Source organism: Alosa alosa, chromosome 18 (genome assembly GCF_017589495.1).
Source record: "Alosa alosa isolate M-15738 ecotype Scorff River chromosome 18, AALO_Geno_1.1, whole genome shotgun sequence".
Classification (NCBI taxonomy): domain Eukaryota; kingdom Metazoa; phylum Chordata; class Actinopteri; order Clupeiformes; family Clupeidae; genus Alosa; species Alosa alosa.
The window spans coordinates 9,911,582-9,924,054 of NC_063206.1; the positions used below are offsets into that span (position 1 = coordinate 9,911,582).

At 44.7% G+C, this 12,473-nt stretch overlaps 1 protein-coding gene across 4 annotated transcripts in view; it reads left to right on the top strand.

The window, feature by feature from the left end:
- The window catches only part of disc1 (DISC1 scaffold protein), a 48,648-nt gene that overhangs the window by 10,013 nt on the left and 26,162 nt on the right, over window positions 1-12,473 (top strand). For all 4 annotated transcript variants that reach the window (XR_007196506.1, XM_048269944.1, XM_048269946.1 and 1 more), the window contains exons 5-9: window positions 600-699; window positions 2,813-3,045; window positions 6,828-6,882; window positions 10,629-10,731; window positions 11,837-12,025. Coding sequence is in view for 3 of the 4 variants with exons in the window: in XM_048269944.1 (XP_048125901.1) it covers window positions 600-699; window positions 2,813-3,045; window positions 6,828-6,882; window positions 10,629-10,731; window positions 11,837-12,025 (680 nt within the window). In the remaining variant the exon portion in view is untranslated. The remainder of the gene's footprint in view (window positions 1-599; window positions 700-2,812; window positions 3,046-6,827; window positions 6,883-10,628; window positions 10,732-11,836; window positions 12,026-12,473) is intronic.

A 12,473-nucleotide genomic window follows, 5' to 3' on the forward strand; every position in this document is an offset into this window, starting at 1 on the left:
TCTATACATTTGAGAACAATTTCATACAGGTAATGTACAGACCAAAGCTGTTTGAGTCCTCTTGTATGATAGTAAAGAGCAGCACCAGTAGGAGGCTGTCTGAAAATAGGCTTTAAAGCAGGAAGGAAGTCAGGTGGAGTCCTGCTCTTGTCTCTCTGCTGGAATAGCATGTGAGAGGACCCACCGTCGGGTTCCATTGTCTCTGTGTGTGTGTGTGTGTGTGTGTGTGTGTGTGTGTGTGTGTGTGTGTGTGTGTGTGTGTTGTTTTCCTTTCTGATGTAAGTGTCTGAACCCTCAGTTCAGATTTGGCCAAATCTGTGATAAAGATAAAGTCTATTTACAGCCATATTCTTCACAGTGAGACTTGGTCTTGACTATTTTCCTGAACTCTGTTTGAGCTATAGTTTCATGCCCAAATACTGGTTGACCTTCCTATGCGTATTTCTTGAGCAAAGAGCAGCAAGGAAAGCACGAAACATAGCCATGGGTTTATTTTTCCAATAAAAATAGGAATAATAAGAATAGGAACCATTCATCTTCCATAAAGACACAAACACATCAGCACCAACAAAACAAAACGTTCCTTTCATCTCCTCAAGGGATATGGCAGAGACGTCTGGATGTCTGGACGCTCCGAGCAGTGCAGAGAGTCCCCAACAGAGGAAGGAGCATTTGCTTCAGGAGAAGCGGCTCATCGAGGTGAGTTCAAGACTATTCAGGTCACTACCATAATAGAAAGGTCCCTGGGCGGACTCTGTGAAGGCACATTCACTGTTTAGGGGCAGTTAGTTACTGAAAGCCATAATAGCAAGGGCAGGTCTTAAGGTCAGTTCATTAAAACGCAAGTCAAAGCATCTATGCCTGGAGACTAGGTGGTCGATGCACAGCAATTAAATCAAGTCAATTTGATTAGCTGAATTACTGAAACTTATGTAGCTTAAGGCTGTTATATAAATACTCTTTTTGAGTACTTCATCATGCCAGAATTACACTCTATCATAAAATCCAGTGCTCTGAGAATAAAACTGAGAAACCTCCAGAGGAGTGCTGGCCTGTGCGATTATTGTACTGTACTGCTCTGTTAAAAGCTTGCTGAGAGGAGGGGTGGCCGATCTGTGTAAAGCATTGATACTGTGTGCTAATGCTTCATGTTTACGGCACATGAGACTTATGACAGCTGACTGTTTATGAGCTTAACTTCCTCCTTACCATTCCCTATTATGTTCTGATGTTTTTATCCTTTTTAACCTTTACTTACAACACACTTCCTATTTATGTATGTTGAATAAAATGATAAATACAAAAGCATCTTTTGGCGGTTTATCTTAGTTTATATTCAACTTCTTTAATAAAAGTACAGTATCTATGAACTTTCTAGCAGTATTCTATAAGTATATATACTCTTTGTGAGGGAAATTTGGTCTCTGCATTTATCCCAATCCGTGAATTAGTGAAACACACTCAGCACACAGTGAACACACAGTGAGGTGAAGCACACACTAATCCCGGCGCAGTGAGGGGTTAGGTGCCTTGCTCAAGGGCACTTCAGCCGTGCCTACTGGTCGGGGTTCGAACCGGCAACCCTCCGGTTACAAGTCCGAAGCGCTAACCCGTAGGCCACGGCTGCCCAAATATTAATTCTATGACTTCCTTTTTCATTAAAGGAATTATCCGGAGTAAAATGCACTTTAGGTCGATTTACGGATGATTGGGAGTACATACGTTGAGTTGACATCCAAATCATGTCATTCGGATGTGTTTTGAGAAAGTTCGATGTTGCGTTTTAGTCAAAGCTTGTTAGCGTGGAAGAAGGGCATATTATTTCGCCGCTACAAAACACTATTTTTATACCTCTTCTACAGTTCCAACAACATTACACTTACGTGGTAGTGAGTAGAGGGTCCTAAAGCCAAACCCGGTATCCCGAGGTCTTTGTGTTTGGTCGATAGAGAGTCCAGAATTAATTTCATCAAGCCAGTACCTTTCCGAAATGTTGCCATCTTTGCTGCCATCTTAAGGGAAAAAGGAGTCGATTGCCAAAGTGTGCTCTGAAACAATTTCGCGCTTAAAAAAAAAATACATAGTCCAGCATTTCTTTTGAAATTAAAATGAAGTTGTATGGACTAGACTATGTTTTTTTTTTTTTTTAAGCGCGGTGGATTAAAATTGTGAATTTCCAGAGCACACTTGGCAATCGACACGGACTTTTCTTTAAGATGGTAAAGGTACTGGCTTGATGAAATTCATTCTGACTCTCTATCCATCACATAAAGACCTTTGGGATAGTTCGGGTTTGGCTTTAGGGACCCTTACTCACTACCACGTAAGTGCAATGTTGTTTGGAACTGTAGAAGAGGTATAAAAATAGCGTTTTGTAGCGCTTAAATAATATGCCCTTCTCTTCCCCGCTAACGAAGCTTTGACTAAAAACGGTAACATTGAACTTTCTCAAAACACATCTAATGACATGATTTGATGTCAACTCAACGCATGATGTACTCCCAATCATCCGTAAATCGATCTAAAGTGCATTTTACTCCGGATAATTCCTTTAAGTTTTAAAAATAAAGTGTCACAAGTCAAATGCCCTACTTATTTTATTGGGCCAGTGGTAGTGTAGTGGCTAAGGAGCCACAAAAGTTGTGGGTTCAATTCCCGGCTGCCACCATTAAGCAAGGCACTTAACCCCAAGTTGCTTTGCTTTTCATTGTTGTCCCCTTGCCTTGTCCTCATTCTTTGTCAGTCCCTCCCATCTTTAATTCGGTGTTACTCTCTCATTTTCACTCTCTCTCTGGCTCTCGCTCTGGGTCAGGCTGAGGTCTGTGAACTGCGAGCGCGGCTGGCTGAGCTGGAGGAGCGCAGCGCGGCTCTGGACGAACGGATCTCCTGTGAGGAGCAGCAGCAGGAGCTGGAGGAGGTGGAGGGCCCTGTGCTGCGCAGCTGCACCCCGGCGCACCTCCGGCAGATGGGCCGCGCTCTGGAGGACCTGCTCAGCTCACAGCACCGCATGCGCATCTGCCTCTCATCGCCACCTGTGCTCCACAGGTGAGGCCCTGCACTTGGCCAGTTTACCACCAGAGGGGGCCAGAGAGCAGGCAGAACTGGTGTGGGGAAGGCACAGCTTGCGCCTGAGGTCAGGAATTGGCACTGGCTCTAGAGATAAGATCAGTGGTTCTTGCTGGTGTGCTGTACGGAAATATGTGAACAGTATAGACAGGTAGTGCAGTTTAAACAGTATATGACATAATAGTGCAGTGTGAACAGTAGTATACAGTTAAGCAATTGGCATGATTCACAGTAGGGATATGTGCAGTGTATTAACAGTAACATTATAAGAGCAGCAAAACATGGGCATATGAGAATAAACACCTGGCTGATATAGCCTATAATAATGTATGTGACATTCATCATAATCAGTTACCATAAGTCAGTGTGCCTTGGCATTTTGTGTTGACCTTTGGTGTGCCTTAGCCCCCAAAAAAGGTTGAGAACCTCTGCTCTTGATGAAGAGTCTGCTCAAAGTCATTTTAGGCAAGTCCCTCTACTTACATGATTGGCACAATGTATTCACATGTCGACTTTTTTGCCGCGGAAGGGGTGGGATATGTGTAGACAACTGCCGTATTGGCGTTACAAACTACCTCCATGCATTTCTATGGAGGATTTTTTGAGTCCTTTGTCTCCTCATTAGAAAGTCTCTGGTCTGCTCTACTGTTTCACCTCCTGATGGTATAGAGAGAGAAGCTGAGAGTGAGAAATAGAATAGGCCTAGAGATAGAGTGGTGTAGCGACAAAATGTTAGCTCATGAGACTGATTAATATTAACTCACATGAGCTTAGTGAAATCCTATTGAATTGGATCTGGACGGTGATTGTCCAAAGCCTTCTCAGCCAGAGGGCAGCACTGAGCTGTGAAAATACAAATCATAGCAACCCATGATAAGGACAATGTACAGGAGGGTCTTTAGCCCGCATTGGATATTGTGGATTTGATGTGATATATTCAATCTAGGTCTGAATATTGTTGAATGGTTAGAGAGATAGATAGATAGATAGATAGATAGATAGATAGATAGATAGATAGATAGATACTTTATTGATCCTCCAGGGGAAATTCAAGGGTCTCAGTAGCATACAGACATAACACACAACATGCACTTACAGCAGAAATGGTAAACATATAACTAAACTCCACTGTACAATAAAGACAGTAGAAGATAAGACAGATAAGAAAACTAACAAAACTAAATACTAAATACACTATATAAGTTCAATTGGAAAAGTCCAATATGCTTGAGGGTAATCAAGCATAAGACGCTTTGTAGTGACAGGGCCGGACTGGTGAGGTGCTAAAGGGGAGGGAGTGATGGTGAGGTGCAAACAGTAGGTCCAAACCATAGTCCTAGTTATGTGAGGTGCTAAAGAGAGTGAGTGTCATGGTGAAGGTGCAAAAAGTAGTCCAACATTAGTCCAGCAGTGGTCCAACAGTGCAACAGTGCAAGAGTAAGGTCTAGAGACCAGCATAAATAATATGGACAAATAGTAGAGACAAGTATAATGTAGACAAGGTAGAATAAAAAAAACTATTTCAGTGCAAGAACAGGTTGAGGTAATAGGGTTATAGCCATTCATTCATTCAGTATTGTATCAGAAGCCTGACCGCAGCCATTGATCATGTGTGCTAATATAGCATAAAAAAAACAGTGTAGCAGTAAAACAGTAGTAAACAGTAGTGGGCAGTCAGTATTAAAAAAAAACATGGACATGGAGAGGGTGGAGAGGCAGACAGACTAAGCAGAGAAGTCTATCTCTTCTCTTCCCTTTAGTGAGGCATTGCACATTGGTTGTGTGGAGAAAAAGATGAATAGATGCAAGCAGAAAAAACTGCCCCCCCCCCTCTGTTTTTATTGTTTGTGGCCTCCACTTTGCTGTTATCTCAGAGTCATCACCCAGACTGACATTTAAAGCTAATCCATGCACTGGCCAGTGCTGCATTAGCCAGCGTTTTAACGATATCATCTGTGACATTTCCTCAGTCTGAGGTGGGGGTTAATAATGGCCAGCATCAGGGACCCTCCATCAGGCGGCTGATGCAAGACCTTCTGCAGAGATTGCCTCTGTTATTACTGTAAGAAGTTCATTCTGAAGACTTTGCTGCATCTGTATGGAGCAGGCATTTACATGATTACCCTGAGCTCTGTGCTCTGTATGAGAAATCCCCTAGTGAATTAGAATGCTGGTATAGCAGTGTGTAATCCATCGCTTCTGCATCGGGAGAGCAAAAGATTGTCTAATTTTCTCATGATAATGCAAGCCCTTGACTGCAGTGAGTTGGACTGCTTTCATTGTCCTCCTCTTGCTGAGTGACCCAGATGCTCTGGAGAAATAGATTTCCTGGTGTCATGTGCAAGTGTGGTTTGATCCTTGAAAAATCCAGGGAGCTAGAAAGAGGATGAACACACACACACACACACACACACACACACCCTTTAAATTGCAGAAAACAGCCGTTACCTCAAAAACTGGGGCCTTCAGTGACAGTGATTTATTTTCCGGACACAGTTTTAGAAAGGAGATTTCTTTTTATCCAGCTCAGTTGATAGAAGTGGGCTGGGGCTGGAGCAGTTTGTTTGAAGTTTGATGGAAATAATATTAGGTCAGGTTGTTCTTTCCATCTCTCCCTCTCTCTCTCTCTCTTTCTCTTCCTCCTTCTCTTTCTCTTTCTCGTTCTCTCTCAGCTCTCATTCTCTCTCAGCCTTTCTCTTTAATTCTATCTCTTTCTCTGTGTCCCTCCTTCCATCCTATCTGTTCACCCTGCACCTCCTCCTCACCTGTCCTACCTGGCTGGCAAATGAAATTGAACCTTCCTGTGGCTTCTGTCACCATCGCCATGAATTTTTATTATTTGTTCCTCAGATGCAAATTAATTCTTTCGCACATGCCAGCCTGAGTTAATGGCCTCGGAGCAGGCGTAATGGAAAGCAATCTTGGCCATTTTCCTCCTCTGGTGGGGAAATGGAGATGACTGTTTATGGCTGTCAGCGGGTTGTCTGTGTGCCATGACCCCTGGTGTCTCTCTGACATTTGATATTTGACAGGTTCTCACCACGGCAATCGGAGTAAAAAAAACGTGCCCAGTTACCGTATCATTAACAAGCTACCTGTAGAAGAGTAAGATTTAGCTTGTGCAGGTTTGGCTTTCCTGGGGAGGCAGTACCGGTCTTAGCCCTAGTGAAGGCAGTGTTTCCCCAGCTTTGGCCAGCTGGGGCCCCAGGGTCTCTGCTCTTTCCCTGCCAGACTGTGTTGTCTAGCAGGCAGCCTTATTAATCGTGTTCATTATCCCTTTGTTATTGTGAATTTGTTAAACAGACAGCACTACAGCTGTTCCAATGGCTGGCGCTCGCCCACCAAAAAGGGAGCTTGGAGGCATTCCTTCAATTTCCTTTTTTTGCCAATGATTTTGGCCATGGTGTGGTCATTCTTTTTCATATATGTTTGAGGTTGATGTCTGGTTACTATGTTTGGATGTATCTCTTGTTCTTTGTCTTATTATTTTCCTCTTTTCTGTGTATATTATTCGCTGCCTCTTCATCATCATTTTGTTCCTAACAAGAGCAAACCGGTCCATTATTTTGTCTGCCAAACCTGGTCGGTGAGGCACTCCAATAACACAAAAGACCAAATGGGAGCTGCTGACATTTACTCAGTGGGAACATTTCCTCTAGCAGGAAGGAGATTTTTGTATTTTGGGTAATGTCGGGCAGCAAATTTAAAGTGACTTGTGCAAATTCAATACACTGTCTTGTTCCTCTTCTCTGTTGTTGCAGACTCCAGGAGCAGGAGCAGGCACTGAGCCTGTCCATTAAGGAAGCCACTGCCAAAGTAAGAGTCAATCTCCTTTCAGCCATCATGGCTATTATCCTCAACACCATTCCCACTCATTTTGGTTTTTCAAATTACTCGTTCATTTTATTCACACTACAGATGTACCTTGATGTGTTTGTGTATGTGTGTGTGTGTGTGTGTGTGTGTGTGTGTGTGTGTGTGTGTGTGTGTGTATGTGTGTCTGTGTCCTGAAATGGTACCCACCCATGGCGTCCCTTTCTCTGACATGATGAGTCTGATCATAAAAACTGCTGTCCAGGTTAGTTTCTTTGTTGTCAAGATACAGCAAATATTTACATCTTCAACCTCATGGGTCCTCACCGTTCAAACCTAGCAGCATGGCCACCAGCTTAACCAACATTAGGGAACCCTATGAACCACTGTGTCGCTGGTTGTTCATCACTGGTGTCCCAGCACTGTGTGGCTCTGAGCGGCTTAACCATGCTGACCCAGCTGGCTCTGGTGTCCCTTACTCCAAGGCTCTGCGGCCGACCTCTCTCTGATGCTGATCCCGTTCTAAGCTAATATGTCAGATCACATGATCAGCTGCGAGAGAGGTCTTAATGCTAATGCAAGAGCAGTATGGACGGACTTGTATGAACAAGGACAGGATAAATAACTAGTGACTGATCTGACATCTGTGATTCTTGTATGCATCATGCATGCTGTACTGTCAGTGTGAGGGAACAGCCTACCCACTAACACAAGGCACAGTATGTTCATTTTATAGGCATTGTCTCTGTATGACTTTACTGCGGGGGGAATAAAAAGTATTTGAAGGGAGGATTGTTTTTTTTTTTTCGGGAGGCTGGAATCTGAAGTGTCACCTTGACGACAGCAGGATTCCACAGCAGGTCCCGGGAGTGTGGTTGCCGTGGCACTGAGCATCGTCTTGCCAAGCCCGGCACACTACCCCATGAGACACTGCAGCGATATGAGCTGCCTCCAGTCGCGCGGGCATTGCAAAATTGTCACTTAAGCTGTCATGACCTCAGGTGTTCATTTTCTGTGTGTGTGTGTGTGTGTGTGTGTGTGTGTGTGTGTGTGTGTGTGTGCACGCGCATGTGTGTCTATGGAAGTGTAAATTAATGTGTATGAATGTTTGGTGTAACTTTTTCCCTCTGTGTGTGTGCCAGAGTACCTATGTGTGATAGAGATATAGTGGTGTGGTGAAATGCAGCCTGAAATAACAGCAGCAGGGATCTCCAAGGGAGGTTGTGTATGTGCACATCCACATCTGTGTGTGTGTGTGTGTGTGTGTGTGTGTGTGTGTGTGTGTGTGTGTGTGTGTGTGTGTGTGTGGATAAGAAAAGTCCCTCTGACAGGGATGAGGGGCGTGAGGGGGTGGAGAAAGCCACAGCGTGGGGATGGCACAATGTCACCCTGCCCTCCGGAAACCTGCTATCAGATGGCTGAACGATGGTCTATCTGGCGAGTGTTCAGAGATGCTTCTGCTCTGCTACAGGATGCTTTAGTGCCATTCAGTGCCAATGCCCGTGTGGAGGGTCTTTGAGACTAACATGCTCCCAGCAGTGATGCAAGGTTACACATCAGTGATGCTTATCCCTTATTCTGGGAGTTTACAATTTTCATTTTACATTTCAAATTAATTTTCTGTAGAGCATGCTGATATTGAGGAGCAAGAAAAAAGGAGATTGATGAGAGAGAGAGAGAGAGAGAGAGAGAGAGAGAGCTACATCAATACATTCATCATCATTAGAATTCTTTAATAATGAATCATGTCTTATCAAACAGCATGTAAGCTTCTGAAACTGGGGTGCTGCAGCTGTGCTTTCAGGACGGGGATGGTAGAAGTAACAATTCCATTAAAAAACTCTTCTGTGGATAAAGTAGCAGAACAAATCTATTCTGTGGATAAACTAGCAGAACAAATCTATTCTGTGGATAAAGTCTGTTTATGAGGGGGCTGTTTTAAAGGCAGAAAGGTTAGAACATGTGATAAAAGTAGTAGCGAAGAGGTTCCTCTCTCTCTCTCTCTCTGTGTATGTGTGTGTGTGTGTGTGTGTGTGTGTGTTGAAGTATAGAGTGAACAGACCACCTGCAGGTCCAGTGACATTTCACCAGCACTGTGCCTTTAAAACCAATGAAAGACCTAGGATGCTGTGTACCATAAGCAACATTAGCAGGCAAGCCACAATGGCAGCCCAGTGACATGCATTATGCAAATCAAATGTCAGACAGAGAAACCTTGTTCTCCTCATCTCCTTTACCTTGTTCTGAGAGCATCTTTCACACCTTTCACAACAGCTGCCAGATTGTAGAAGCAGTTTAGATTCACTGCCTTATACAATGGCGCTTACAGCAACCCCCAGCTCCGTCCTCATTAGTAAGTTTGTGTGCCGGGTGAACCCTCCTGTGGAAGAAGACAGCGAGGAGCCCAGCAGCTTAGCGCCTAGTCCAGAGCTCAGCTTCACAACTGTCACTCCACCCAGAGTTTTAGAAGGGGAAGAGAAAATCAAAGAGAAATGGAGACACAGAGGTTTTCAGGGGAACTTTGACTTTGACATGGGAATCACCTTTTGCTTGCTGTTCCTGAGTTAGGGAAAGGTGTAGGGAAGGTAGTGTGGGAGGGGAAAGTCCTGGGCGTTGAGTTGAGCAATAGGCAGTGGGGTTTAGAAGCATCAGGGTTGCACGCTAGAATGACTCTGTTCAGACCCTGTCTGCTTTTGACATTTTGTCTTAGTGATGCTGCAAATCCTTAGACATTCCATTCTTTGATGTGTTGTGTAATGTGTGTTAGGTATATGTGAACACTGCCTGTTGGCATCAACATGTCCGTTCAGTTTTGGACTGAGCCAGTTTTTGTTCCTGTGTGTGTGTGTGTGTGTGTGTGTGTGTGTGTGTGTGTGTGTGTGTGTGAGTCTGTGTGTGTGTGTGTGTGTTCATGAGAGAGGGACTAAGAGAACAGTGCATCAGTGAACCTATTTAAAGAATATGGGCCCTAAATGACAGGCAAAGTGCCAACTCTATCAAGCAAAGTTCTTGTGCATGAACGGAAGCCATCATGTGGCATGTGGGAGCACTGGGCTGACTCATCAATGTCTAAACCAGTTAAGGTCTTGACCATGGTGTTGAATTAGCAAATTGATTTTGTCTAGTTATTAAATTAGCTTGAGTTGGACTGAACAGTCTGCTCTCTGCAGGGCCCTGTCTCCCCCAGTTGTCCTCTCCTATTGACTACCCTCTTCTACTGTCACCAGTGCATGTGTACGACCACAGGGATGCCACACACTCTCTCCCTCTCTCTCTCTCTCCTCCTCCCTCTCTCCCCTGTGCCCCCCTCTTCCCCCTCTCTCTCCCCTGTGCTCTCATATTCTCTCTCCCATGTTAAATCTCTCTCTCTCCCTCTCTCTCCCCTCTCTCTCTCTCCTCTCTCTCCCTCTCTCTCTCTCGCTTTCCTCCCCTTCTCTCCCCTGTGCTCATATTCCTCTCTCTCTCCCATGTTAAATCTCTCTCTCTCCCTCTCTCTCTCTCCCTCTCTCTCTCCCTCTCGCTTTCCTCCCCTTCTCTCCCCTGTGCTCATATTCCTCTCTCTCTCCCATGTTAAATCTCTCTCTCTCCTCTCTCTCCTCTCTCCTCCCCTCCTCTCTCTCCCTGTGCTCATGTTCATCTCTCCCATGTTAAATCTCTCTCTCTCCCTCTCTTTCTCCCCCCGCCCTCTCTCTCCCTCTCTCTCTCCCTCTCTCTCTCTCTCCCCGCTGCTGCTGCTGCTGCTGCTGTAGGTGGTGATGAGCCAGAGGTTAGGGGCCAGTCTCAGGAGGAAGGTGAGCGAGAGCGAGACCCAGCTACTGGCGCTCCATGAGGCCAAGCTGGCCGCCATCTCAGGTCAGTACACCACCTTTCACTCCTCTACCACTCCACCTCAGTCTCATCTTTCTCTCCCTCTTTTCCCTCCCCTCTTCCTCTTCAGAATGGTCCACCTTTGCCATCTCCTACTCTCTTACACTCCTCTCCATTCATCTCCTGTACTTCACCTGCCTTTCCCTCGTTTCATTCCTGTTATATCCTGTTATATATTTTCTCACCTTTCCTTTGTATCGATTTCCTTTTTTTTCAGATCTCTCTCTCTCTCTCTCTGTCTGATGCAAGTCTGTATCATTGTAGATGTTTGTGTCGCATGCTGTATTTCAAACCAAAGACTGAAACATTGATGTTACCTGGACTTTTTACACTGATATCAGATTTGAAAATCCTTGTTTTCAGACGTAGAAAATAAGAAATATAAACAATATTATAAAATGCATTTGACACGATAGAGTATTAAACATTCTAATCAACATGCACTCCATGATTTACAAGATTTTAAAGCATATACTGTTCATGATGTTTCCAAGGACCTAAGTTTAAGAAAAGTGAACAGAAAAGGCCACTTTCACTCTTCATCCATCTTACGTCCTCATTCAATTTCTACTCTTGGGGCATGTCACAGTTGATGTCTTGGTTTTCTAATGCCCTTCATGCACCACCCGAAAGGTCACCCTCTGCTCATGGGGGCACACAAACAGAAATAGCCTGGCAAACATACCATACTGACTCTGTAAACCAGTCTACACTTCCCGTGTCATTTCCTCCTTTTTGCATAAGGTGATTGTGTGTGCCTGATGCAAATGTAGAGGAGCTAATGATACTTTATATCGTGATACTTTACATTTCTGACTGGAGGGGTGTTTTTTGGGTAAAAGCAATATAATGTAAGCAACATGTTGAATAGTCCGTGAATAGTCCGGGTGGCTGGAGGAACCATCACTATGTGTTTATCTCTTCTCCACCTGACCGAGCTGTCCAAATACATTTAAGGATATCAGGGACATCAGCATTCCCTACAAAGACCTACAGTATGTGATGTCATTTAAAAGACTCCTTATCTCATCAGTGTAATGACTGTGTGTGTGCGTGTGTCTGTGTGCGTGTCTGCTATTCCCGGGAGCAGGGAACGACTTCAGCAGTGCGAAGGAGCTGAAGGCGGAGATGAAGGCCGTGTACGGAGAGAGGGAGCGCCTGGACAGCCTGGCTAAGAAGCTGCAGGCCCTGACTGGGGGCGGCTCCCAGGACCTGGCCCGCATGAAGGAGCAGCACAGCCAGCTCAAGCAGGACCTGGAGCACAGGGAGGCCCAGCACGGTGAGCAGCAGCACTCTGCCAGGCACCTCAGGGATGGAGACATGGTGTAGGGGTACTAGTCAGGCATGGCACTGAAAATAAACAGCATCACTAATGGCAAAACCCCCCAACAGATGCTTCAAATAATAATCGATTAAAAGTAAAGAGCATCATTTAGATTTAGTTTTTATTGTCTAGATAGGGCTACTGAGAAAACAGGTGTGATAATCAGGAACATTTACTAGTATTAGTAAACTTTTGTTTAACTGTTTCTTGGGAAAGTGGATAAAATCGGCGCTGTATTGCTACATGAGAGAGATGTGGCGTCGCTTTTTGGTTTTGATGAAAAGCTATGGAGTCTTTGTATGTGTGTGTGTACACCTACAAACACAGAAAGGAACAATGACACATACTGTACACAATTATTCACACTCCCCCTCTCTCTCTCTCTCTCTCTCTTTCTCTCACA